General features: G+C 39.7%; 2 protein-coding genes, 1 long non-coding RNA gene and 1 pseudogene across 3 annotated transcripts; 2 read left to right on the plus strand and 2 right to left on the minus strand.

Annotated features, from left to right (window-relative positions):
- Window positions 1–275: 275 nt before the first annotated feature.
- LOC118837419 lies at window positions 276–2,587 on the minus strand. Its single transcript, XR_005009559.1, has 2 exons — window positions 2,457–2,587; window positions 276–369 (listed from the first exon to the last, which is right to left on the minus strand). It is a non-coding gene; the product is annotated as an uncharacterized LOC118837419 (long non-coding RNA).
- A 414-nt stretch (window positions 2,588–3,001) lies between these two features.
- LOC118836539 lies at window positions 3,002–3,781 on the plus strand (annotated as a pseudogene).
- A 1,888-nt stretch (window positions 3,782–5,669) lies between these two features.
- LOC118838040 (olfactory receptor 51I2-like) lies at window positions 5,670–6,608 on the plus strand. Its single transcript, XM_036745241.1, has one exon. It carries the CDS (start codon window positions 5,670–5,672, stop codon window positions 6,606–6,608), a length of 939 nt encoding a protein of 312 aa, XP_036601136.1.
- A 6,092-nt stretch (window positions 6,609–12,700) lies between these two features.
- Window positions 12,701–13,645, minus strand: LOC118838039 (olfactory receptor 51I1-like). Its single transcript, XM_036745240.1, has one exon. It carries the CDS (start codon window positions 13,643–13,645, stop codon window positions 12,701–12,703), a length of 945 nt encoding a protein of 314 aa, XP_036601135.1.
- Between the last annotated feature and the right edge of the window lie 11,028 nt (window positions 13,646–24,673).

Raw genomic sequence — 24,673 nt, forward strand, 5'->3', positions numbered from 1 at the left:
GAGATTTTCCAAGTATATCATCATATTATCTGAAAAAAAGATAGTTTTATTACCTCATTGCCTGTTTGGATTCCTTTTGTTTCTTTTTCTTCTCTTACTTCTATTACTAGGATTTCTAATACAATATTGAATAATATTGGTAACACTGGTCATTCCTATTTCACATCAGATCTTGCTACGAAGGCATATAGTTTATCCCCACTACAAATAATGCTTGTTGATGGTTTTAGATGAATGCTTTTTATCAATTTAAGAAAAAAATCCATTTATACCTATATTTTCAAGTATTTTTAATAGAAATGAATGTTGTGTTTTATTCTTCTTTTCTCTGAATCAGTGCTTCTTGGGAAAGGGAGCTGATGACATATGCTGAAAAACAAAGTTGGAATGAATTAATTCTACATTCTCCTCCAAATTGAAATAAAGATCATGACCTAACCAGATTCAGCCAGGAAAGGAATGGCCCCATAAATATCTCAATCATATTCTACTCTTTCATTCAGAACTTTCAGCCTAGAGGATACCTCTTCAGTGAGGGAGGAGGATATGAATCCCCAAGAGGGTCCTGAGCCTCATCTCATCACTGACTTTCACCTGTTTCCACTCTGTCCCTTCCCTGGAGCCTCAGATCAGGCTATAAATATAGTGACTACATTACTGCTCACATTGTGACAGGCATGGAGAAGGATACCTTCTGTGTATAAGGCTATGTTTCCATAAATCTACTTTTCTGGATGGGTCTGGTGAGTTCTGGGATCCTCCGGGGCTACTGAGCTCCTTGGTCTCTTCTATTTTCCTTGGGTCCTATGACTACATAGGATAAGTCCCAGGGACAGAGCAATGTCATGGAGATGGACATAGTAGGATCTCAAAAAAGATAGTGAACACTGGGTTGGAATCTGGAAAATCTGGCAAAACTCCAATTTTGCCACCAATTAATTGTGTGACCTTTGGTAAATTCCTTTCCCTTTCCGGGCTTTTGTGTGTGTGTATGTGCGTGTGCGTGTGTGTGCGCGCACGTGTGGAGAGAGAGACAGAGATAGAGAGATTTGATTAGATGATCTCTACTATTCCTTCTAGTTGGGATATAATTGAAAGAGCTTGAGGAGGCAAATAGGCAGAGAGAGCTGAATGTCCAGAGGATAATTCAAGTTTTGAAGTTATCAGTTTCTCAGATGGAAGGAATGGGAAGTGGAAAGGGGACTGGGTATGAAATCCATCCTCCCAGAATTCTTAATGAAAATGACCCTAAAACAAAATGCTTTCATGGTAACACTGCTGTGAGGTAAGTAGTAGAGATATTATTACTCTCATTTTATAACTGAACCCGGGTTGAGAGATTGAGTGACTTGTCCATGGTTAAACAGCTAGTTATTGTCAGAGCCAGGATTTAAATCTATGTGTTCTTGATTCAACATTCAGTAATGTTTGCATTTTACCACAGGTGGATCTTAGGGCCACGGAGCTGGTCCTTGGGATTTCTTTCATAAAAGCTAGAGTTCAGATCAGGTCTAAGGCTGGTCAGCACAGAGGCAGTGGGATGGACAAGAATAGGGCTCTGTAGCCTTAAGAAGAAACAGGAGACACAGACCTGGGGAAAGGGAGCAACACTCCTAGATACCTAGAACTACAGAGGACTGATTCCAAGTTAAGGCCCCCTGCTTTAAAGTTATTTACCACCAGAGGGCTTAGAGAAGATGTCAGATAAAAATGAGGTGTGTGTGGAGGGGAATTAATTTCCATTTCCTTGTTGTCATCATGACAACCACACAGGCAGGCATTTTTCTCTCAGAGGGAACTCCAGGAATATCCTACAAATGCAGACTCTCTGCCAGTCGGGCATCAGAAACACCTCAGACCAAATGAGTCCAATCTACGACAGCATCTAACTGCTTTTCTCCAGTTATCCATAATCAGAGCTAGAAGAGGTTTTAAACAAGCAACTCTTATTTCCGTAAAGCTTTAAGTTTTACAAAGCACTTGCCTTACAAAGATCTTAACAAGATAATTAAATGGTATCCAGCTGTTACAGTTGAAGAAATTGAGACTTAAATAAGTTATGTGAAAGTGACATAGATTAAGAAGGGTCAGAACCACGGTTCAAATCCGAGGACTTCAGCCCGAAGGCTCAAGCTTTTTCCAGTTATACTCTCTCAGACTGAGAGCTCCTTGAGATCAGAGACTATCTTTTGTCTTCAATTGTATCCCCAGCACTCAGCATAGCCCCTAGAACATAGTAGGTGCTATATAAATGTTTGTTGACTTTTGCCAAGGTATGCCAAATAACATCACTTTTCGGAGGAAGAAAGTGTGGCCCAGAGGGAGGGGGGTGGGGGGCAAATAACCCAGACAGATCTCCCGATATCATAACCCATCCGGGGCCATTTTTACTTCCCTCCCCCACCCGCTCCACAACGCCCCACCCCCAGGTGCTCGTGACTCCACCTTGAAATTACCTTTTATTTATTTTGCAAATATTTTGGATATATTTCTATTCTTTTTAAAGGCACAAGTACAGTCCGCCCCGAGGCGCGGCTCTCTCCTCTGCCAGGGGCTGCCATTGCCAGCGTAGCTGCTCTCGCCGGAGCCTGCCTGCGGAGCGCGTCTGGTCAGGGTGTTTGACCTCGGCAGGAGCAGAGCGCCAAGGCCGGGAGGGCGGGCGGGAGGGGGGCGGCGGCTTAGACTATGAGGCGGGCTTGAGAGCTGGGCAGAGGCAGCAGAGGCGGAGTAGCAGCCCCGAGACCTGTGGTGCGCCAGCCCTGCCTAAGGCCCCGCGCAGCGCCCCGACCCCCCTTCTACCCCGGTGACTCTGTCCGGGACGAGGAGTGGGGGAGGGGAGGGACGTCCGGTCCCGGAGCCTCCGCCTGGAGGAGGCGGCACGAGCCCCCGGGACCCCCGGACACTGCCCATCCAGCCTCAAATGTGAAGCATGTTGCAAAAGCACTCAAGAAGTGGCTGAAGGTGAAAGGGAAGGGGTGTCACTAGCTACCAGGGTAACAACATGGGAAACACCACCACCAAATTCCGCAAAGCGCTTATCAAATATGAGAGCAACCCTCGGCTAAAAGAATCCCTTGATCCAAATATGTCTCATGGGGAGCCTTACCAGCACAATACTCCATTTCACTATGCTGCTAGACTTGGAATGAACGGAACATTAGGGACCTTTCTTTTTGTTAGAGATGGAAATCCAAATAAGTGGAGTGTGCACAATGAAACATCTGCACGGGGCCTTAAAACACGATCTCGGAGGGAGCCCCTTCATCCTCGCACGGCACATCCCTCTGAAAACGATTTCAGAACATTAGATTGTCTTCTGGAAGATCTTAAAACGGAAAGGAGTGAAGTTTGATCAAGGCGAATATAAAAGAGCAGCCATTGATGCTATAGATAACAACAACAAAAAACACATCTTGGCACTGTGCTGCTGCCTCAGGGATGAAAACCTGTGTAGAGCTTTTAGTTAAACATGGTGGAGACTTGCTGGCTGAGAATGAAAATAAAGAAACTCCTTGTGATTGTGCTGAGAAGACCACAAAGACCTGGCCCTCAATCTTGAATCTCAGATGGTTTTCTCAAGGGACCCGGAAGCTGAAGACATGGAACTTGAATATGCTGCTTTGGACAAAGGAGAGCCATATGAAGGATTAAGACCACAGGATCTTCGAAGACTAAAAGATATGCTGATAGTAGAATCTGTGACATGCTTCAGGCCCCATTGTGCACTGCTGAGGCTTTACTCAGAGCTCATGATAATGACAGAAACATAGCTTTCAGATGATTTAAGTACTTATATAAAGACATGAGTAAAGATATGAATGCATATTTTTATGTCTACTCACAGCAAATCAAGTTTTAGATAATAGCTCAGTCAGGGAATCAGCAACCATTGATTGTTATAAATTCAAATGAAGGAAACTGAAAAGTACACTTAGGATTTTATGGCTTGTAATCTGCCTTTGTGTTGTTTACAATGCCACATTGTTAAACAGCCCCTGAAATGTCCTGTCACTGGGCTAATGAATTCTGAGCTTGAACTATCCTGGGAGGGAAGGATGGTTATCTCCTGAGAACTGGCTCTGGAGTAGTAAGAAGTAGCAGGGATGTTGGGTAGAAGCCTTTCCTTGTTTCCAGTGATAGTGCCCAGTACTGAGTTACATAGAGGTGTGTGTGTGTGTGTGTGTGTGTGTGTGTGTGTGTGTGTATTCAGGTGACATTATTGGTTGATTATGATGAAGCTCAGAGAGAACAATTAACCATGATTTATCAGTGAAGTGGGGACCTGTAGTCGGTATCTATTTGCTTAAACTTGGTGATAAATTCAGTGACTCAATGTATTCTATAAAGCATTCCATACATTTAGCATATTGATTGAATGTCCCTTTCCAATTAGATGTTCAGTGAAGCAAGTTCACTAAAATGGGAATCAAGAGTCCTGGGTTCTAGTCTTGGTTCTACCACATACATTGGATAAGTTGCTTTATTTCCCTCAGACTTGGTTTATTTATCTATGGTTTGTATTAGAAGGTCTAATGGAATGAGCACCACTGCTGGAGTTGGAGGACACAGGTTCCAAACTTGCTTCTGAAGCTTACTACCTCTATGACCCTGGGCAAGGCACTTATCTTTCCAAGACCTCAGTTGTCTTATCTGTAAAATTAAAAGGCTGAACCAGATGACTTCTGAAATTTCTTCTAATTCAAAATCTATGCCTCTTTGACAATATGATTATATTCCTTTTCATCTTCTCTACTTCTGTGAGTATTTCCATGTGGCTTCCAGGAAGCTTTGTGTCTCAATAGACAAGAACTCTCTTTGGACTACATTTCCCAGAATGCTTTGGGCCAAAGAGCATGATCACTGAGAAAGACACCAGAAGGTGACTTTTCTTAGGGCTGTACATGAGGAATGTCTCTGGTCATGGGAATTTCTAAAAGAGAGGAGACAGAGGAAGAAAAAAAGCAGAAGATTGGCAGAAAGAACAGTGGCCATTGTTGACTGGTGACCAATGAGTCATGTCTCATCTAAGCCTGGGGGGCTGATATGGCTATAAAGCATGGGGGCTTCCACCCTTGCTGATATATTCTATCATTGCAGCCCTTTGTAGAATGTACCCATCTAGTGACAAAAGACACTGCTACCCCAAGCAGTGAGGAACAAACACCATTTGTGTTCATTTGATGAGAGTGTCCAACATTCTGTTAATTCCCTATCCTACAGCACTGTATAATAAGGTAGTTCTGGGAAGCTATGAACTATTAGTCCTAGTTATCTGGTAATCAGGAATATTCTGAGAAGATTCTGTTGAATTGTCCTTATATTTAATATATTGTATGCTATTTTAGTATTTTCTCAATATCATGATTTTTTATATTTTTATTGAATATTTCTGTTACCACAAGATATAAAGCCAAGTGATTTTATAACCATTGGAAGGGGAGAGGGGACTCAAGGAAACAGGGGACTTGTGAATGCTACGTGCAGTGAAATAAACCCTGCTGAGGTTTTGCAGGTGGGCAAATGGAAAAGGAATAGCTAAATTGTTTACAATTCTGTAATTCTGAATGTAAGCCTTTAATTTCCCTATCTCTTGATTCTCCTCTAAAAGGGTTCTTCTAATCTCTCTGTGATAGAAGATCTGACAGTGAAGATTTTCTGGGTCTCTCACCATGGGACTGTTCAATGTCTCACATCCCACTGTATTCCTCCTGACAGGGATCCCTGGCCTAGAGAGCACCCAGGAGTGGCTGGCTGGGCCCCTCTGCATAATGTACACAGTGGCTCTTGGAGGCAATATAATGATCCTGTTGGCAGTGTGGGGAGAGTCCAGCCTCCACGCACCCATGTACTATTTTCTGTCCATGCTTTCCTTCAGTGATGTGGCCATGTCCCTGGCTACACTTCCCACTGTATTCAGAACCTTCTGCCTCAATGCCCGGGCCATTGTTTTTGATGCCTGCCTTGCTCAAATGTTCTTCATTCACTCGTTCTCCATGATGGAGTCTGGCATTCTGCTGGCCATGAGTTTTGACCGCTATGTAGCCATCTGCAACCCACTGAGGTATGCCTCTGTTCTCACCAACCAGGTGATTGCTGGGATGGGCCTGGCTGTGACAGCCCGAAGCTTCACAACCCTCTTTCCCTTACCCTTCCTCATCAAGAGGCTGCCCATTTGCAGATCTAATGTGCTCTCCCATTCCTATTGCCTGCACCCAGACATGATGAAATTAGCCTGTGCTGATATTACTGTCAACAGCATTTATGGGATGTTTATGCTTCTATCTACCATTGGCCTGGACCTTTTCTTTATTATCCTCTCCTATGTTCTGATCCTTCGCTCTGTGCTGGCCATTGCCTCCAATAAGGAGAGGCTCAAGGCTCTCAATACATGTGTATCACACATCTGTGCTGTGCTCATTTTCTACATACCCTTGATTGGTGTTTCCACTGTGCATCGCTTTGGCAAACATGCTCCTCAGTATGTGCACGTGCTCATGTCAAATATCTACCTCTTTGTGCCCCCTGTTCTCAACCCCATTATATACAGTGCCAAAACAAAGGAGATCAGACGAAGTATTATCTGCATGTTTCATCGACTAGGCAAGTGACCTACTTGGATATGGGTGTTATGGCACTGCATTTAGATTTAGGTGTTGTGGTACTACTCTGAAAGTCATTACTATCACTGTCATCATTATAATACATAAACATTGTTAAATGCTTATTCTATGTAGGAAACTAGGAAAGAAAGAGCTATATAATATAGAGTTGTTTGAATGAGCTTATGGTCTTGTAGGGGAGATAGGATATACATATAAATTAATGCTTAACCATACAGGGGAGAATACGACAATGTCACATGAGTGATACAAAAAAATAGGTACCTCAGGTCTTTAGAGAAGGAAGACAGGAATGGTAAGGGCAGACCTTCTGGGGAAGGAGAGAAGCTATCCACTATCACCATCACCATTACTGTTATCATCATCATCACCACTGGCAATCATAATTACCATCATCACATCAATAACACAATCTTTCTGGTGATATGGATAGCAAGTGTTGAAGTTTAGAGGCTCTATTAGGAAAACTGTCAGTTAACATGTAATTAGAATAGGTACAAACTTATTAGCTCCCATTACAAATCAAGATATCTTCAATGAATCTTTGATGAAGGAAACATCTATTTTCCCCCCTTGTAGCAAGTGATTCAAGTTTCCTATCTTGTTACGCATAAAATATTATTTGATTAAATATGAAATTGTAGAAATAGGAGTAAATCATGTTCTTCAATTAGCTTCTAAAGTATATTCTCATCTATCTATATTATAGGTAGTTAGTTACATATACTTTATGCAGTTATTTCCCTTTTTCCATTCTCTTTTTCCATTTTCATACAGTTTGTACTTTTATATTCGTAGTAACAAAAACAAATGATTTCTGTATATGCTTATCTGGCTGCCAGACTAACCCACAATCTGGACTAATAAATGCTTCCCATTTGGGCACTTTTTCCTTTAGTAAGATTATAGTAGTGGTGAACAAAAGGAGGGAGCCACTGCATTCCAAATTTTTGAGTAAAAAATGTATGCACCAACCTCCTCCGTCCATTTGGATGAACCTACTACATACACAAGAGTTGACTATCACGGGACTCAGAATGGGTCTCAAAATACTTCTGTATCCTTTCTCTACTGCCTCTATTAAATGATTCAACCTTTGTTATTAGTGTGCTGAAGAGTTGCTTTCTCCTTGACTTCTTTTATCTGACACCTGTAGGAGCACTATCACTCATCAAGATAATCACCATATTCATTGACACCACAATTAGCTCCAGCATCACTGAGAGCTGACAGATCCTGCAGGAAAACGCTGGATCTTTGAAAAAGAATAATCCAGACCCTATGCTTCATATGCTTCCAAAGTTCATTAGCAAAGACACAGACACAGCTTTGTATGCTGAGGACATAGAAAGTGAACCAGTGTAAACAGAAATCCTACTACTGAAGGAGACCAAAAAATGCCTTGGAAAGTTGTTGTTGTTTTTATAATGGACTTCTTATTCAGTTAACAAACATTTATGAAGTGCTTGCTATATTTCAGGCATAGATTTAAATTCCTAAGGATTTTAAATGTGAACAGTTATCACAGGTAAATAGAATTATGGTGAAGGATTCCTGGATAACCATGGCATGTTAAATAAAAAAAAAACTGGCACTAAACCCAAAGGGCCTACTAGAGCACAACAAAATCATTAGTCCTATAAATAAGTTGGGTTACTAAACATAGAAGTGTTAACAAGACGACAGAATATAAGATCAGAGTTGAGCTTACAAAACCATGCCTTGGAATTTATTGCTTCCAAACCATTTCTTTCAATCACTTTGACTTTTTGCTAATGCCAATGTGGTAGCTGGTTGGGTATAATGAAGTGCTTTCCATAGTTTTGGCAAAGACAAACACATCCTGCTTTTTTGGCTTATTCTTGTTAGTCTGAATTCTGAACAACAAAAAATAGAATTATGCAATAACAGTAGCAATTATAATATCCACCTTAGTGTTTAATGTGAATATTCTAATAATCCAACATGTATCTCACACCATTTTTTCTTGCTACCATGGATAGAATTCAACTGCAAGAGGAATTCTGTGTAATGGCTGCATTTACACATCCCTTTTTAGATAAGAGCTTGTTATAACTAAACTTTATATCCCTTCTAGTGCCTATCACAGTGACATGAGAAAAATGGGTACTTAGTAAATGTATGCATGACGTACTACAGGACTGGTTTATCTCCTTTCCCAAACACACATTCCATGTAAGTCTCCTATTCTACTTTTATGCACAGAAATTTTCACTAGTAATAGGTAGCTGCCTTCTTATGCCCATTGTGGTCATTCTTCCAAAACAATTATTGATATACTATTACTCATTTATAATATGCCCTCCTCACCCTAAGTCCTTTGAACTATAACTTTTAACATTAAAAAAAAGAAATAAGGAAAACCAACCAACACAACAACTGTATCTGACATCTTACCCAATATTCTGAAGTCACCCAAAGAGTTCAACACCTCACAGAGACGAAGAGGGTGCATTTATTTATCTCTTCTGTGTAACAAGATTTGTCATTGGATCACAAATGAAGAACTCAGAGTTCTTACAGTCTTTCCCTCTAATTTTACATGAGAAGTAACTGAGAACCTAAGGTGTAAAGATATTTGTTCCAGGTTACACAGTAAGTAACAAAGATTTGAACCAATGTCATAGGTTCATAGGTTCACAGGTTTGGAGCCTTAAGGGACCTTAGAGTCCATTTTGATCAGAGCCTTCATTTTACAGATATGGAAACTGAGACCCAGTGAGGTGAGTGGATTTGCTTGAGGTCATACAGGCAGTGAGTAGCATAGCCAGAATAGGAATGCAGGTGATCTAAGTACAAATTCAGAATTCTTTATAGTACTGAATGCCATGTTAGACCCTAAACTGCAAGAGTTAAAAAGGATCTTGGAGCTCATATAGTCAGACTTTTACTGATTTTACATGTACAAATGAGGAAAGTATGTTCAAAGAAGAAAAAGTGACTTTTCCTGGGTTACAGAGTGGGCCAGACACATTCAGGGCCAAAACAGTGAACAAGCTTCATCACTTTTCTCCTCTCCATTGGCTCTACTCCTGACTCTCTGTTTCTTCTCTACCCTGTCTCTACAAAGGCCTCCTCATTCTGGAAGTTTGTTCCACATCTGGACTTCTTAAACTAGAATAACGTCCCTGCGCCTCCCTCAACCTGGTGTCCCTTCCTCTGATTTGCTGCTTCCTCCCAGGAAGTCCATTTTAATAAAGCACCCAGGCCAGTCATGTCTTCCTTCCTCTCCAGGCTCCACTACTGACTCTTCAGACTTTCTTTATCATGTCCCCAAATGGATCCCTTCTCCTCCCCTCTAACCCTTTACTGCTTCATTTTATGGGTTGTCTTCCCTCATTAAAATGTAAGCTCCTTGAAGGCAGGGAACATCTTAATGACTTGTATTTTTATTCCCAATGCTTAACACAGTGCCTGGAACATAATAAGTAATTCATGCTTGCTGACTTGACGAGAATCCACACCTGGAAAGGAATGGAGGAAGGCTATGGGCCCTAGCCTTAAGGCCTACCATTCGTCTTTTCTCTCTCAAAATTCCTTGATCCCTCCATTTCTCTTTTCCCTCCCTGATGCCAGAGCAGTCTCACAGTTGTTTGAAGCCACAGAGCTCAATGTTCCTGTACTAGCAATAGTTCTAAGTAACTATTTCTATCAGGGCTTTGCAGCTCATGAAGCTTTTCCCAGTATTATGCAAAAATCATTTTCAATACATATGTTTTATAATGTTTTAGTTGTATATTTTATTATTTATTTACATACTTTGTAGAATAATAATAGGGTACATTATTAAGTCAATTTAAAGTTAGCAAAATATTTTACATTCATTGTTTCACTTTAGCCTCCACAAAACTCTGTGAGGTAATTATTATTCCCAATTTATAGATGAGGAAACCAACTGGATTTAAATGAGGCAGTGTGGCAAGAAGTCATCAGCCTCATTCTCTCTTGTTGTGTCATCAAAGTCCAGTGGCAGGGCAAAAGTCAAGATGACCGGTCATGGTTTGGGATGCGGTGGATGACCTTGGCATCCACAATGCCTATCAAAGCTCTAAGTGTGCCACGGCTTCTACTTCAGGTGCCATCATGTCCCATTAGAACAAATCATTCTCATTTGGGATGCCATCCACTCCCCCAAGGGAAGTCTTCACATGCTGGGGGTAGACATTCCCCCTACCTGATCATTGGGTTTGAGGCCTGTCAGTTATGCTCAACTGGGTTTAGTCAATCCATGGAAATGGTTTTCCTAGGGTGTGGTTAGTATACATGCTAGAGCTTCTTGGAGCCACAGGTGAGCATTGAGTAGCAGGTAGACAGCAAAGGAAGAAGGCAGCCCTGAAAAGGGCTCAGCAAGCCCTCACACCAGAGATGCTAGTCCTCCTAAACACTCCAGAGATGCATAATATTTCACTCATGGTAAAACAGCTAAGAGTTGTTACTGTTAGAAATCGATTAAAATCCAGGTCTTCCAGACTCCAAGTCCAACACTCTACTCACTACACATATATTATTGTGCTGGTGCCCATTTTATGTACCTGGGTTTATAACTGTAACAAGGGTGTTTGGGTGGCATTGATGTGGAGGGTGTAGCTGGACTGCAGACACTCCTTATCACAGCCTTCTTTTCTCTTCCCCTTTTAGTCTACAGATTTTTTCTAGCCATATCATGATACTACAAGTGTAGTATGCTTCTTTCTTAGCCTAGTCTCTCAGCTCCATGTGGTTAGTCAGTCAATAAACATTTTTTAATTACTTATTATAAGCCTTCTGTTACTTTACAAAGTTTCTTTTCTAGGAAAACTCAGGAGTATAGCCACAGTAGTTTAGAGGTCCCAATTAAGAAAAGTTCCTAATGTTTACATAGAGGTTTGGCTTTGTCCTGATTTAAATTTATGTTTATCTCTAAATAACCCATGACTCCTTGATAGAGGATAAAGCAGAATTCAAGTTATGGAAATGTTTGGGTAAAAAAGTCAGCAAATATTTCATAGAGTCTATTAACAGACAGGTATCATGAGGGAGAGCTGCGAAAGAGCAGACCTGTTCTTGAAACTTCCCTCGATCCTTGAAGAGGTGGGTACAACTGGTGAATTCTACGTGAGGTGTCTTGGCTCCTTCCTTAGCTCCAATAGGAGCCAATGGTCCTCCTTGATTTCTCCCTTTTCTACCACAGCTCAGACCTACTTTCTCTTTCATCTTTTGCTTGTTTCCCCTACACCAGGATGTTTCTAGTTAAGCTCTCTAAGGTTTGGATAAGACTGGAATGGTTGACCCTTAGTTCCTGAAAGTAAGCTATTGAGATCTCCTTTCTTCTATGAACTATCACAGTGTCTGGCACACAGTAGGCACTTAATAAATGTTTACTGATTGATTGATTGATTCTTCTTAATCACTTTCCTCACCTGTGTATATCTCTTTAGGATCTCTGGGGTATGACTTTATTCTGGCATCTGTTTCAAGAATCTCCATGATGCCCAAATAATCTCAAGACTAAGAAGGGAATGCTTGTCGCTTGGAGCTATAAATCCCAAGATGTCAGCCAGTACTCTAATCCCTAACAGAAGGATGGTATTTGGAAGCTTGAACTAGATTTTTATTATTCTCTTTTGTTTAAAAGAACAAAAAAATTTCAGGAATACATTTCTTTGAATCCAAGTCCTTGCCCAGGAACTTCCCTGCTGGGAAATTTATTTCAATGAGAAAATACCATCTGGTCTATGATATAATTCACACTATGACCATTTCTAAGATTAAGTTGCTGTGAAATCCCAAACTATTGTGAAACTCATGGTATATGTAGAAAAAATGGAATCTAGTGTTAATAAGTACAGGAGGCTATGACTCAGCGAGTCATAGTATGGGAAGTCTGTGTGCTCAGAACACAATGTCATGACCCATATTCTCCAAAACACCCAGTATATGACAATTTACCCAAATGACAGTATCTTTATGCAAATCTTACAGAACCAACACTTAAAGTCTCAGTGAACTTGATGGGATGATACTGTGTGTGGCTGCTGGTTATTTTGTTTTCTTTTATTTTGTTTTCCTGCTTCTACTGTTCAGAATTTAGTCACAGAAAATAACCTAATCAGCCTCTTACGAATCTCTTTTGTCTTGATGGAATAGATGACAGGATTGAGCATGGGTGGGACAAAGAGGTAGACAAGGGACATTACTGTATATACATATGGTCGTGCATATCTCCTATAACGGTGTACCATGGATACACCCAACATGGGCACATAGAAGATTAGTACTGCACATATGTGAGACACACAAGTGTTGAGTGTTTTAAGCCGCTCTTCTTGGGAGGCAATAGCCAGCACAGAGTAAAGGATGAGAATGTAGGACAGGAGGATAAGTATAGAATCCAAGACAAAGGTAGAGATGACAATGCACAGACCATAAATGTTATTGATAGTGATGTCCCCACAGGGTAGACGGATCAGGTCTGGATGTAGACAGTAAGCATGGGACAAGATGTTAGCTTTGCAGAAGGGCAGACGCTTCAGAAGGAAGGGCATAGGAAAAACGACACAGAAGCTGCGGATACCAATGAACAGGCTCATTTGTGCAACTCGAGCATCAGTGAGAATGGTAGAATACCTCAGTGGGTTGCAGATGGCAACATAACGATCAAAACTCATGACCAGTAGAATCCCAGACTCCATGAAAGAGAAGAGGTGGATGAAGAACATCTGAGCCATACAAGCATCAAAAGTAATCTCCTGGGTATGGAAGCAGAAAGTGGCTAACACTGAGGGCAGTGTGGACAAGGACACACCAATGTCATTGACTGAAAGTAGGGACAAAAAATAGTACATGGGTTGGTGCAGACTTTGCTCCTCTTTGACAATGAAAAGAATTAGGCTGTTTCCTACAATAGAGATAGCGTAGAGGATTCCAAGCAGCAGGAACATCCAGTGTTGGGAGTCTTCAAGTCCTGGGAGTCCGGTTAGAGTGAAAGGAGGTAACCCTGTGCCATTAGGGGAAGAATTTCCCATGCTGGGAGTTTTGTTTAAGCTGTGTAGTCAAAAAAAAGAAAGAGGTAGGGCACTGCTGATCAGATCCTTCAGTCTGGCATTCAAGAACTCTGTAATTAAAGCTACTCTATTCAAAGTTATATCTCATTCTACTGCTCAGCATATACCTTCTATTCTAGTGAAATAGGTCTCCTCAATATCTCCTTTCTTTCACTCCTTGCCAACACTTACAATAATTTCCCTTAGTCTTTCAGTTAATCCTTGTTCATTACCTTCTTTAAGGCAGATCTACAACTCAACTTATATAGGAAGTCTTTCTTGATAACCCTAACTAACCTCTGTGGATCTTTTGGCCTTCTTGTTTGATAATAGTAAATGACAACAATGTTATTAGTATAGTGCCTATGTCCTCACATTCCCCAACTCCCTCATTCCCTCATTCCCTCATTCCTACTAAACCTCCTTGGCACTACAAATAAATACACAAGAACAGGGAGCAGCAAATTCTCAATTTCTCCCCCTCCTTTTTCTCTACATTCTTTGTCCTCTTCTTTTTCATCCTCCAACTTACCCTCTTCAATTCTTTTCCTACTTCTCTTCCTCCTCCTTCTCTTTCTCCTCTTCCTTTCCCTTCTCCTCTTCCTCCTCCTCCTTCTTCTATTTCTTCTCCTTCTCCTTCTCCTTCCCTTTCTCCTTCTCATTCTTCTCCCTCCTCCTCCTCCTCCTCCTCTGTTTTGCCCTCCCAGTTTTCCTTCTCCTGCTCCTCCTCTTCCTCTTCCACCTACTCCTTTCCTACTTCCTCCTCCTTTTCTTCATTCTTCTTCCCTTCCCTATTTAATTTCCCTTTTCTCCTAGCTAACACTTCATTCTTGTTCCCCTTGCCATCCTTCTCTCCTCTCCCTCCTATTATACTCTTACTCCTTTTTTTCTCTTCCTTCTGTGCTTGTCCTCCTTTTTCCCTCTGCTCCTCCCAGATCCACAGAAAACCATGCCTAGCCTGTTTGCTTACTCTCTTATAAACCCTTACCTCAAATCCTCTCTGAGGTTGAGGAGAGTGAAGGCTTCCTTCCTTCTGCAATATACAAAACTAGGATGTGGTAAAAAAAAAAAAAACTCTTTAGCAAGCTGAGTTAGTTATGTATAAAAAGCTTTACTCATAAACTTGTGAGAAACAGCCACAAAAGTAAGGTTCAGAAAATTAAAGTATTGAATCTCAGGAGTGGAATCATAAAATCTCAGAATTTTAGAGGTGGAAGGGACCTTAGGAAACATTTTCCCTAAGACATAGCCCCAAATGAATGTCCTCTTCACCATACTTGAAAAATAATCTTCCAAGTGTCACTTAATATACCTAATGAAGAGAACTCCATTACCTCCAGTGGTTTTCGGATAACTTGAATGATGAAAATTTTCCTTATAGCAAGCATTGTATCTTCCATCCATCATTTCTTGCTTCCTGGGCTAAGCCAAACAAAGATAGTGCCTCTTCCACATAACAGCCAGTCTTTTGATCATTTTAAGAATGATACCATGCCTAGGTTTTCCCTTCTCTAGGTAAACACCCCTGGATTTTAAACTGAACAATCCATGGCCTGAACTTGAAGCCATTCCCCATCCTATTTGTCTTTTTTAAGACACAATACATAGTTTATTAATGTTTTAATAAGCTATGATGGACAGAGCTGAACACAGTACTCATGATATAATCTAACCAGCGAACAAGAGTATCATCTTCTTTTTCTAGTACACTATACCCCTTGTAATGTAGCCTACAGTCACATTAACTTTATTGGCTTTTGTATCACACTGTTGAATCATATTGCACTTGAAGTCTAATAAAACTCCATATTTTTTCATATGAATTGCTGTATAATGATATTTCATCCATAATATACTTGTGAAAAGTATTTCTTAATGCAAGTATGAAACTATTTCTCCTTAATAAATTATTTTATTTTATCTTATTTGTCTTATTTACTTATTATTTTTATCTTTATTTATCTTTATCTTGTTTTATTTGGATCAACATTTTGGTCCAGCAAATTTTCTTTTGGATTCTGACTGTTATGCACACTGGCAGTTATCCTTTCCTGCTTTGTGTCACCTATACTATGAATAAACATTTCATTTATGCTTTTATCTATGACATTGATTAAAATGTTAAACAATGTAGAGCCAAGCATCGATGCATGGATCACTCCACTGGAGACTTTTTGTCCGTGTGGACTTATCCAATAATAGCCTCTCAATGGATTTCCTTGTGTAACATCTCTTTCCACTACAATTTATTCCTCTACTTAGTTGTCAAAGTGATTTTTATAAAACTTGTTTATAGCCATGTCATTGTTCTTCTCATTAAATTCCACAGGTCACCCATTACCTCTAGAACACAGATTCTTAACTTATTTTCTGTCACAGAACCTTTTGGTACTCTGGTCAAGTCTATCAACCATTATCTGAATAATGTTTAAAAATGTAGAAATACAAATAAAACCACTGATACTGAAATATAGTTAGAAAACATTTCCTAAAATAACAAGTTCATGGCTCCCAGGTTAAGAACCCCTGCTTTAGAAGGAAATACATACACTTTTGTTTTAAATTTAAAGTCCTTTACAACCCAGTCCCAACCTAATTAGCACATCAATCCCTTTCTCACACTCTACAATCCAGGCAAACTGATTTTACATTCCATTATGTGTGGCAAGCAACTTGAATCCATAAATGGAAGCTAAATGCTCTCTCGCTATCTCCCTACTTCTTTTCTTCTTTTTTTTCCTCTCCAAAGTTATTCACCTTAATAAAGCAGAAGCAAAATTAAAATTAAAATTCTCTTCTTCTTCTCGTCTTCTCTGCTGTCAGTTATCTCTTCCTTGAGCCTCTTTTTTTTGATCCAATATGAGCCAAAATACAAAAATCTAACAGTGGACAAAAAAACCTTTTGCTGTCCTTAGCTTTCTTCATCATGCTCATTTTATTTTGGGGATTAGTACTCTCATCTCTTTTTTAGTATCCATTTCCCTGGTATGTTAATTGCTTTTGTTTCATTCATATGTAAAATCTATGGGACATTAGAAGTAATCTAGTATAACTGCTGCATGACAAGAATCACCTCCAGAACAACCCCAAGTTGTCATGCAGCTTTTGCTTAAATCTCCCTAATATAGAGAAATGACTGTTGTCAGAATCAATTTATTCCAGTTTTGGACAATTATCATTTTTTCCAAGAATTCCTTACATTGAACTGAAATCCACTTTTCTTTCTGCAACTTCCAACAATTTTTTAACAGTTCTGTCCTGTACAGTCAAAGAGGATAAATCTAATCCCTCTTGCTTTCTTGAAATACACTTCTAATGTTTGCAGAAAGCAATCTTTCCTACCTTCTTCCCACCACCCCAAGTCTTCTCCAAGCTCACAATGCACATTTACTTCAATGAATCCTCATATATCATGGTTTCTAGCACCCTCATTATGCTAGACAGCATCCCCATCTGCATATACTCCATCCTTGCAATGTCCTTCCTCAAATATGGTGCCCAGAAATGAATATATTTCAATTTACCAAATGCAGAGATTTTAGTCTCCTTTAACAGCGGTTTCATTCTACCCTCAGAATCTCATTGCCATCTCCTTCTCTCTCTTTCATTATGGACCTATAGTATTTCTCCACATTCATAGAATAGATAGGGTTTCTTCTTCATTTCTAGGTAAGATTCATACTCCTTTTCCTTTAGGTATTATGTCAGCATTGCCTCTGACTGTTTCACATGGATATAAACAGTTGCTATATTTTGGAGATTTAGAGTCAAACCTTTGTATGGCTCTCTTAATGCGAGGACTTCAGAAAGGGCTTTTCATTTTTAACACAAGTCAAACTGGACAACTCTAAATTCTGTGAACATAATCTACACTTGCACAATCCTTGGTCTTTATTCCAGCTATTCCTTATCCCTTGCATACCATCATTACCCATCCACTTTTCTCCTGGTCGACATCCATGATTAACTTAAGGTTTAGTTCAAATAATTCTTCAGCTTTGAAGACTTCCATGACTATCTAACCAGAAGTATTCTCAATCTCCTATATTCTCCCATATAACTTTCGATTAATTATGACTTTTTTATCACATCTTTCCTTGTTTTCTCCTCAAATCTATTCCTATTTTCTCCAATCCACCAGGCTATAAGCTCCATGTGGATAGGGACGATTTCTTGTATATCTTTGATTCTCCCCTAGTGCCCAGCAAAGCACAGTGCACATAGTGAACTGAATGGAAAACTGTTGAGTAGGGGAGTGAGTGATATAATGCTTTGCTAATGATAATTCACATTTTTATGATACTTTAAGGTTTACAAAAAGCTTTCCTTACAACTATAACTAGGTTTTTGAATAGTATATGGACATCATCATTATCTCATTTTAATATAATACATTAGAGTTCAAAAGTCCTTTCTCATAACAGGAACTGCAGAAGTATTATTATCTCTATCTTATAGATGAGGAGGTTAAGGCCCAGAGATGATGATCAATTTTTCCACAGTGTTAAGGCTAATCCTTCAAATGCCAGGATAAGCTAATCTGTCCTTTAGGAAGGTGGCTCTGGTAGAGTGTGTAATGTGGATTGAAGAGTTAAAAGAGCCAGGGACACTTTTTAGGAGGCCATTCCAGTAACTCACGTTAATGGCAGTGAGCAGTTTAAGCTAGGCTGGTGGCAATGGGGATGATGAGGACATACAGGCATATGGAGAAGTAGTGTAGCCCGATGCAATGTAAGCTGGGATGGGAGGACTATAAAAGACAATCCTGAGATCTGGAATCCTTATGACTTTGAGGACAGCAGTATGAGCTACATGATCATTAATTGCATTAGGTAATCAATAAATCAATTCTAATTTATGTTAAGCAAATATTATATGCCTAGAATTGTATTAGGAAGCAGGCATACAATAAAGCAGGTTTTTCTTCTTCCTTCCCACTTGGAGTGTGTGTGTGTGTGTGTGTGTGTGTATGAGAAAGAAAGAAGAGACAGAGAGACAGACACAGAGGCGGAGAGGCAGAGAAATGAGAGCCACTTCATCTTCTCAGGTCTCAGGAATTAGAGTAGTGAGATCAGATGTGGCTTTAGAATAGGAGGGCCTTTCCAATTGCTGGAATGATTCTGCAAAAGGTGGTCTCTTACTCTAAAAGATGCTAATCTTGTGGAGGTGGGAGTGGGCTTTAGAGGAAAAGGTCCAATATTTTACTAAAGAAGAACATCACAGAATTAAGTGCTTGGAGGATCATAGGATCATAGATTTAGAGCTGAGAAAGATCTCAAATACCATTTAACAGATAATGAAACTAAGGGCTGGAAAAGTTAAGTAACTTGCTCAGGGTTACATTAGTAAGTGTCTGAGTCAAAATTTGAATTCAGGTCTTCTGCCTCCAAGTCCAGCAGTCTTGAGCATGCTGTGAGAGCTGGAGGCAAACAAGGGAGGGATGTATGACACAGATTCTTTCACAGAATAACAGATTTAAAGCTAGACGGAACATCAGAAGCCATCTAATCTAATCTGATTTTACAGCTGAGGAGACTAAATCCAAGGAGTCAAACTGACTTGTCCAGGGTCAAAGAGGTAGTATGCATTGGAGGCAGGATTTGAACCAACAGCCTCTGACTCCATAGCCAGTGTTCTTTCAACTACCAACCATATTGTCCCCTCTTTCTTGTTAAAATGGAGCACAACAGAAATTTCTCTGGTCCTCATAAGAATATTTCTTATTGTTAGGCTATGAGGGATATGGAAGATTCCTGGTCTTTTAGCTTCCTTTACCCTTCATTACAGGTAACAATGAATTGGATCCTCCCTAACTTCCATAGCATTTGTATCCCCAGTGTTTAGCACAATGCCTGGTACATGGTAGGAAATTAATAAATGTTTATTGATTGATCAATTGCTACAGGCAGTTCCCCTGAGGTGAAGCAGGGATCTCTTGGTGCGTCATCTCATGTATTCAATTCTGTTCTTGTTATCTAGACACGCAAAATTCCCCACACTAACAGAGAACTTACAATCTGGAGGAGTCTGCTGAGAGACTATGTAGGAGTAGCAGGCTAGACTCATATCTATAGGATCCAGATCCAGGAGGAAAATGGTCCCACTGTACTTGGCCTTGGACAGAGCTCTGGGGAGTACTGTTTTCAGTTCTGTGCACTACATTTTAAGACAGATGGTGACAAACTACTATGACAAAGGGAGGGCAATCATGGTGAAGATGTTCACGAAAATGCTGTCATGGGAGGAACAAACAACACGGAAGAACTGGAGTGCCTTAACCTGTAAAAGACCAGTCCTTGGCAGTCCATGATGCTTGCCTTCAACTATGTGAAGGGCTCTCATGTGAAAGAGGAAGTAGACATTTTGTGAGGCTCTGGGTAGGAAAATAGGACCTCTGGGTCCAAGTTATAATTTTTTTTTGGCTTGACATAAGAGTAATCCTATAACTATTAGTGTTGTGCAAGAATAGAATTGACTCCCTCAATAGTGAGCTATCCGTTACTGTGAGAAGAGGTTGGATGAAAACCCATGAGGGGTGCTGCAGAGGGGAACGTTACATTGGTTAGCGACTGATCTAGATGACTATTAAGGGCCTTTTGAACTTTTATTATGCCATTTTGTGATGATAGAGGATGTCTTTTTCACTAACAACCTCCAAGACTGTCTCATATCAGTCTGGCAAGATGAAACTGAAGTTCCCTTGATAGCAGTCAGTGATCCTGTGGTTAGTGAGGGTTAGGGGGTTTGGGGACCTAGGACTTACCTACTTCATCGGGACAGTTCTGGTAAGGAATAGAGGGTCTGAAATTGTCCAAATCTACACTCCTCAGACTCTTTTGGCTCTGAGTGCCCTAAGCTTTATAGGGATGCCTCTAGGGAGCCCCAGGCTCCACAATTACACAGGCACTGTAAGGAACAGGGCATGAAATAAACATGTAGGGAGGGAGGGGTCTGTGGTACCTGGGGATCTAGCAAGGAACAACTACGGTCAGCGATTTCTTCATCTCTAAACCCAGCTAGTAATTCTAAGTCCCCCAATTAGGTTGTATACTGTCTCTGAGCTGTGTCTTCTTCAGAAGAGGCAGTCAGAATTAAGTCACTGATATTCAAAGAATCTCAGAATTTGATGGGACTTCTAAGGACATTTAGTCTAACTCACATCTGAAGAGGACTTCCATCTACAATATGGAAGTGATCAGGTCACCTCCGCTTGCATACCTCTGGTGAAGGGGAACCCATAATGTCCTGATGCAGCCATTGCAGCACTAGAAAGCTGTAATTTTTTTTTCTTATACTGAGATAAAAACTACCTCTGTAGTTTCTACCTATTGCTTCTCATTCTGCTCTCTGATGCCAAACAGAACAAAGCAAATCCCTCTTCCACTGGACAGCTCTTCAAATACTTGAATACAGTTATCATTATTCTCTAATCCACCCTTCTCCAAGCTAACATTTACTTCTTGAAGTTGTTCCTCCAGTTCCCTCACCATCTTAGTCACCCTCCAGTAGTCCTCTGCATCTCCTGTATACACACTTCAGTCTCTTTTGCTGAGTCCTGATACTGAGCAATGGAACATATATGAAGGAGATTAGACTATGTTTTATAAAGCTACTGACATATCTTAGCAGACAGGTGGGTTTCATTTAGTAGAATACACAATCTTGCACAAGAGCTGCATTATGGATTCATTCTTCTCCTATAGGGCAACCTTTAGAGTAAACCTGGTGTTTGAATTCCTATGAGATGATTAACAGCCCAATTGTCAAAATGCTATGTGGGTGACAGTTTCAAATTTATATTTAGTTTGAAGTAAAAAAGCAAAAACTGAGTCTATCTGTTGGTACTTGGGCCTAAAAGGGCTGAGTTCCTGTCAGCTGAGCAAGGATATAAGCCGTAGAGAACTATGAGCTACTCCATGGGAATCTCAGGGCATAAATGTAAGCAAAAACCTTAAAGCATGTGCAATGGTTTGGGGAAATCCCAGATCATCAACTTGGCTCACTTTATGTATTTATTTTTTTAATTAACATTTCATTTTCCCCCAATTATTTATGAAAACATTTTTAACATTCATTTAAAAGAAAATGAATTTTAAATTCTCTCCTTAGCTTTCTTCCCTCCTCCCCCCTCGCCAATGAGAAGGCAGTCAGTTTGATACTGGTTATACGTGTGCAGTCATGCAAAATATACTTCCATGTTAGTCATGTTGTGAAAGAAAACAAAGACAAAAAAAGAAAAATAAAGAAAGTAAAGTAAAAGTATACTTCTGTCTGTATTCAGACTTCATCAGTTCTTTCTCCGGAGATGGATAAGCATTTTTCATCATAAGTCCTTCAGAATTATCTTGAATTATTGTATTGATGAGAACAGCTAAGTCATTCATGGTTGATCATCATACAACACTGCTGTTCCTGTATACAGTGTTCTCCTCATTCTGCTCATTTCGCTCTGTGTTAGTTCAAGTAAGTCTCTCCAAGTTTTTTCGAGTGCATCCTGATCATCGTTTCTTATAGCACAAAAGTACTCTATCACAATCATATACAACTTGTTCAGCCATTCCCCAATTGATGAACGTCCCCACCTCAATTTCCAATTCTTTGCTACCACTAAAAGAGTTATCTTTTTTTTTACATATAGGTCTTTTTCGTTTTTGTTTTTTATCTCTTTGTGATATAGACCCAGTAGTGGTATTGCTTGGTCAAAGAGTATGCATGGTTTGTCCTTTGGGCATAGTTCCAAATTGCTCTACAGAATGGATGAATCAGTATACCACTTCACCAACATTGCATTAGTGTCTCACTTTTCCTACATCCCCTCCAACATTTGTCATTTTTCTTCTGTCATATTAGCCAATCTGATAGGTGTGGAATGGTACCTTAGAGTTGTTTGAATTTGCATTTCTCTAATAATTAGTGATTTAGAACATTTTTCATATGACTACAGACAGCTTTGATTACTTCATCTGAAAACTGCTTGTTCATATCCTTTGATCATTTATCAACTAAGGAATGGCTCTTATAAAATAAATAATTTGATACTTCTTTATACATTTGAGAAATGAGATCTTTATCAGAGAAATTTGCTGTAATTTTTTTCACTGTTATGATTACTATGCATTTCCCTTCATTCTATTTTCCCAGTTTATCCTGCTTTATCTCTCTTTTCATCCTGTTCATTCTCAAAAGTATTTTGCTTCTGACTTTTACCCCCTGAAATCTGCCCAACTGTCTTTCAGTCACTCCTCACCCCATTATCACCTTCCCCTTCCCCTCCTCATTTCTTGTATGGTAAGATAGGTTTCTATGCCCAACTGAGTATGTATGTTATTCCCTCTATGAGCCAATTCCAATGAGAGTAAAGTTCACACACTCCCCACCCTCATATCCCCCATCTTCCCCTCCACTGTAAAAGCTCTTCCTTTTTTTCTTTTTTATGTCAGATAATTTACCTCACTCTACCTCTCCCTTCCCCCTTCTCCCAGTCCATTCATCTTTTTCATCCCTTAATTTTATTTTTTTAGATAATCAACCCATTATATCCAACTTACACCTGTGCCTTCTATGTATACGCCTAACTGCCCTAATAATGAGAAAGATTTTAAGAGTTATAAGCATTATTTTCTCATGTAGGAATATAAATACTTTAAGTTTATTGAATCCTTTATCCTCTTTTCTGTTTACCTTTTTGTTCTTCTCTTGAGTCTTTTATTTGAAAGTCAAATTTTCTATTCAGCTCTGGTCTTTTCAAAAGGAATGCTTGGAAGTCCTCTATATCATTGAATGTCTATATTTTTTCCCTGAAGAATTATACTCAGTTTTACTGGTAGATGATTCTTTGGTGGTAATCCTGGCTCTTCTGACCTCTGGAATATCACATTCCAAGCCCTCCTATTCTTTGATGTAGAAACTGCTAAATCTTATGTAGTCCTGAGTATGGCTCCATGATATTGGAATTGTTTCTTTTTGGCTGCTTGCAATAGTTTCTCCTTGACCTGGGAGTTCTGGAGTTTGACTATAATAGCCCCAGGAGTTTTCATTTTGGGATCTCTTTTAGTAGATGATTCTTTCAATTTTTACTTTACCTTCTGGTTCTAGAATATCAAGGCAGTTTTCCTTGGTAATTTCTTGAAAGATGGCTGTCTAGGCTCCTTTTTAAATCATGGCTTTCAGGAAGTCCAATAATTCTTAAATTATCTCTCCTGTATTTTTTTCCAGGCCAGTTCTTTTTCCAATGAGATATTTCACATTTTCTTCTATTTTTTTTTTCATTCTTTGATTTTGTTTTACTGTATTTTTCCTGTTTCATAAAGTCATTTCTTCATTGAGTTTTTGTACCTCCTTTTCCATTTGGCCAATTCCACTTTTTAAGTGGTTCTTTTCTTCAAAGGATTTTCATACCTCTTCCCTACCCCCCCCCCCCAATTTGGCCAATTCTGCTTTTCAATGCATTCTTCTTTTCACAGGATTTTTAAGGTATTATTTCCTTCAGTAATTTTTGTGCCTTCTTTACAAGCTGTTGATTGTTTTTTCATGATTTTCTTATATCACTCTCATTTGTCTTCCCGATTTTTCCTCTACCTATCTCACTTGATTTCTAAAATCCTTTTTCAGTTCTTCAATGACCTAGGGCCAATTCATATTTTTTCTTTGAGGCTTTTAATGTAGAAGTTTTGACTTCATTGTCTTCTCCTGAGTTTATGTTTTGATCTTTCCTGTCACCACAGTAACGTTCTATAATCAGGATCTTTTTTTTTGTTCTTTGCTCATTTTCCAGCCTATTTCTTGACTTTTAACTCTATGCTAAAGTGGGGTTCTGCTTCTGGAGTGCAGGGGACACTGTCTCAAGTTTCATGGTTTTTGTGCAGCTGCTTTAAATGATAATTCTGGGGACCTTGAAGTTCTTCTTCTTCCAAGGTAGTCTGATCTCAGGAGAGGTGTATTTACTACTCTCCTGATCTATTCTCTGGTCTGTTACAGACCAAAAGTTCTACTTTCTGCCCTGGAACCTTG

This window comes from Trichosurus vulpecula, chromosome 2, assembly GCF_011100635.1.
Source record: "Trichosurus vulpecula isolate mTriVul1 chromosome 2, mTriVul1.pri, whole genome shotgun sequence".
NCBI classification, from domain to species: domain Eukaryota; kingdom Metazoa; phylum Chordata; class Mammalia; order Diprotodontia; family Phalangeridae; genus Trichosurus; species Trichosurus vulpecula.

Excerpts from the sequence above, each read along its gene's own strand:
- LOC118838040 (XM_036745241.1), top strand. The coding sequence starts at position 5,670 with ATGGGACTGTTCAATGTCTCACATCCCACTGTATTCCTCCTGACAGGG.
- LOC118838039 (XM_036745240.1), bottom strand. The coding sequence starts at position 13,645 with ATGGGAAATTCTTCCCCTAATGGCACAGGGTTACCTCCTTTCACTCTA.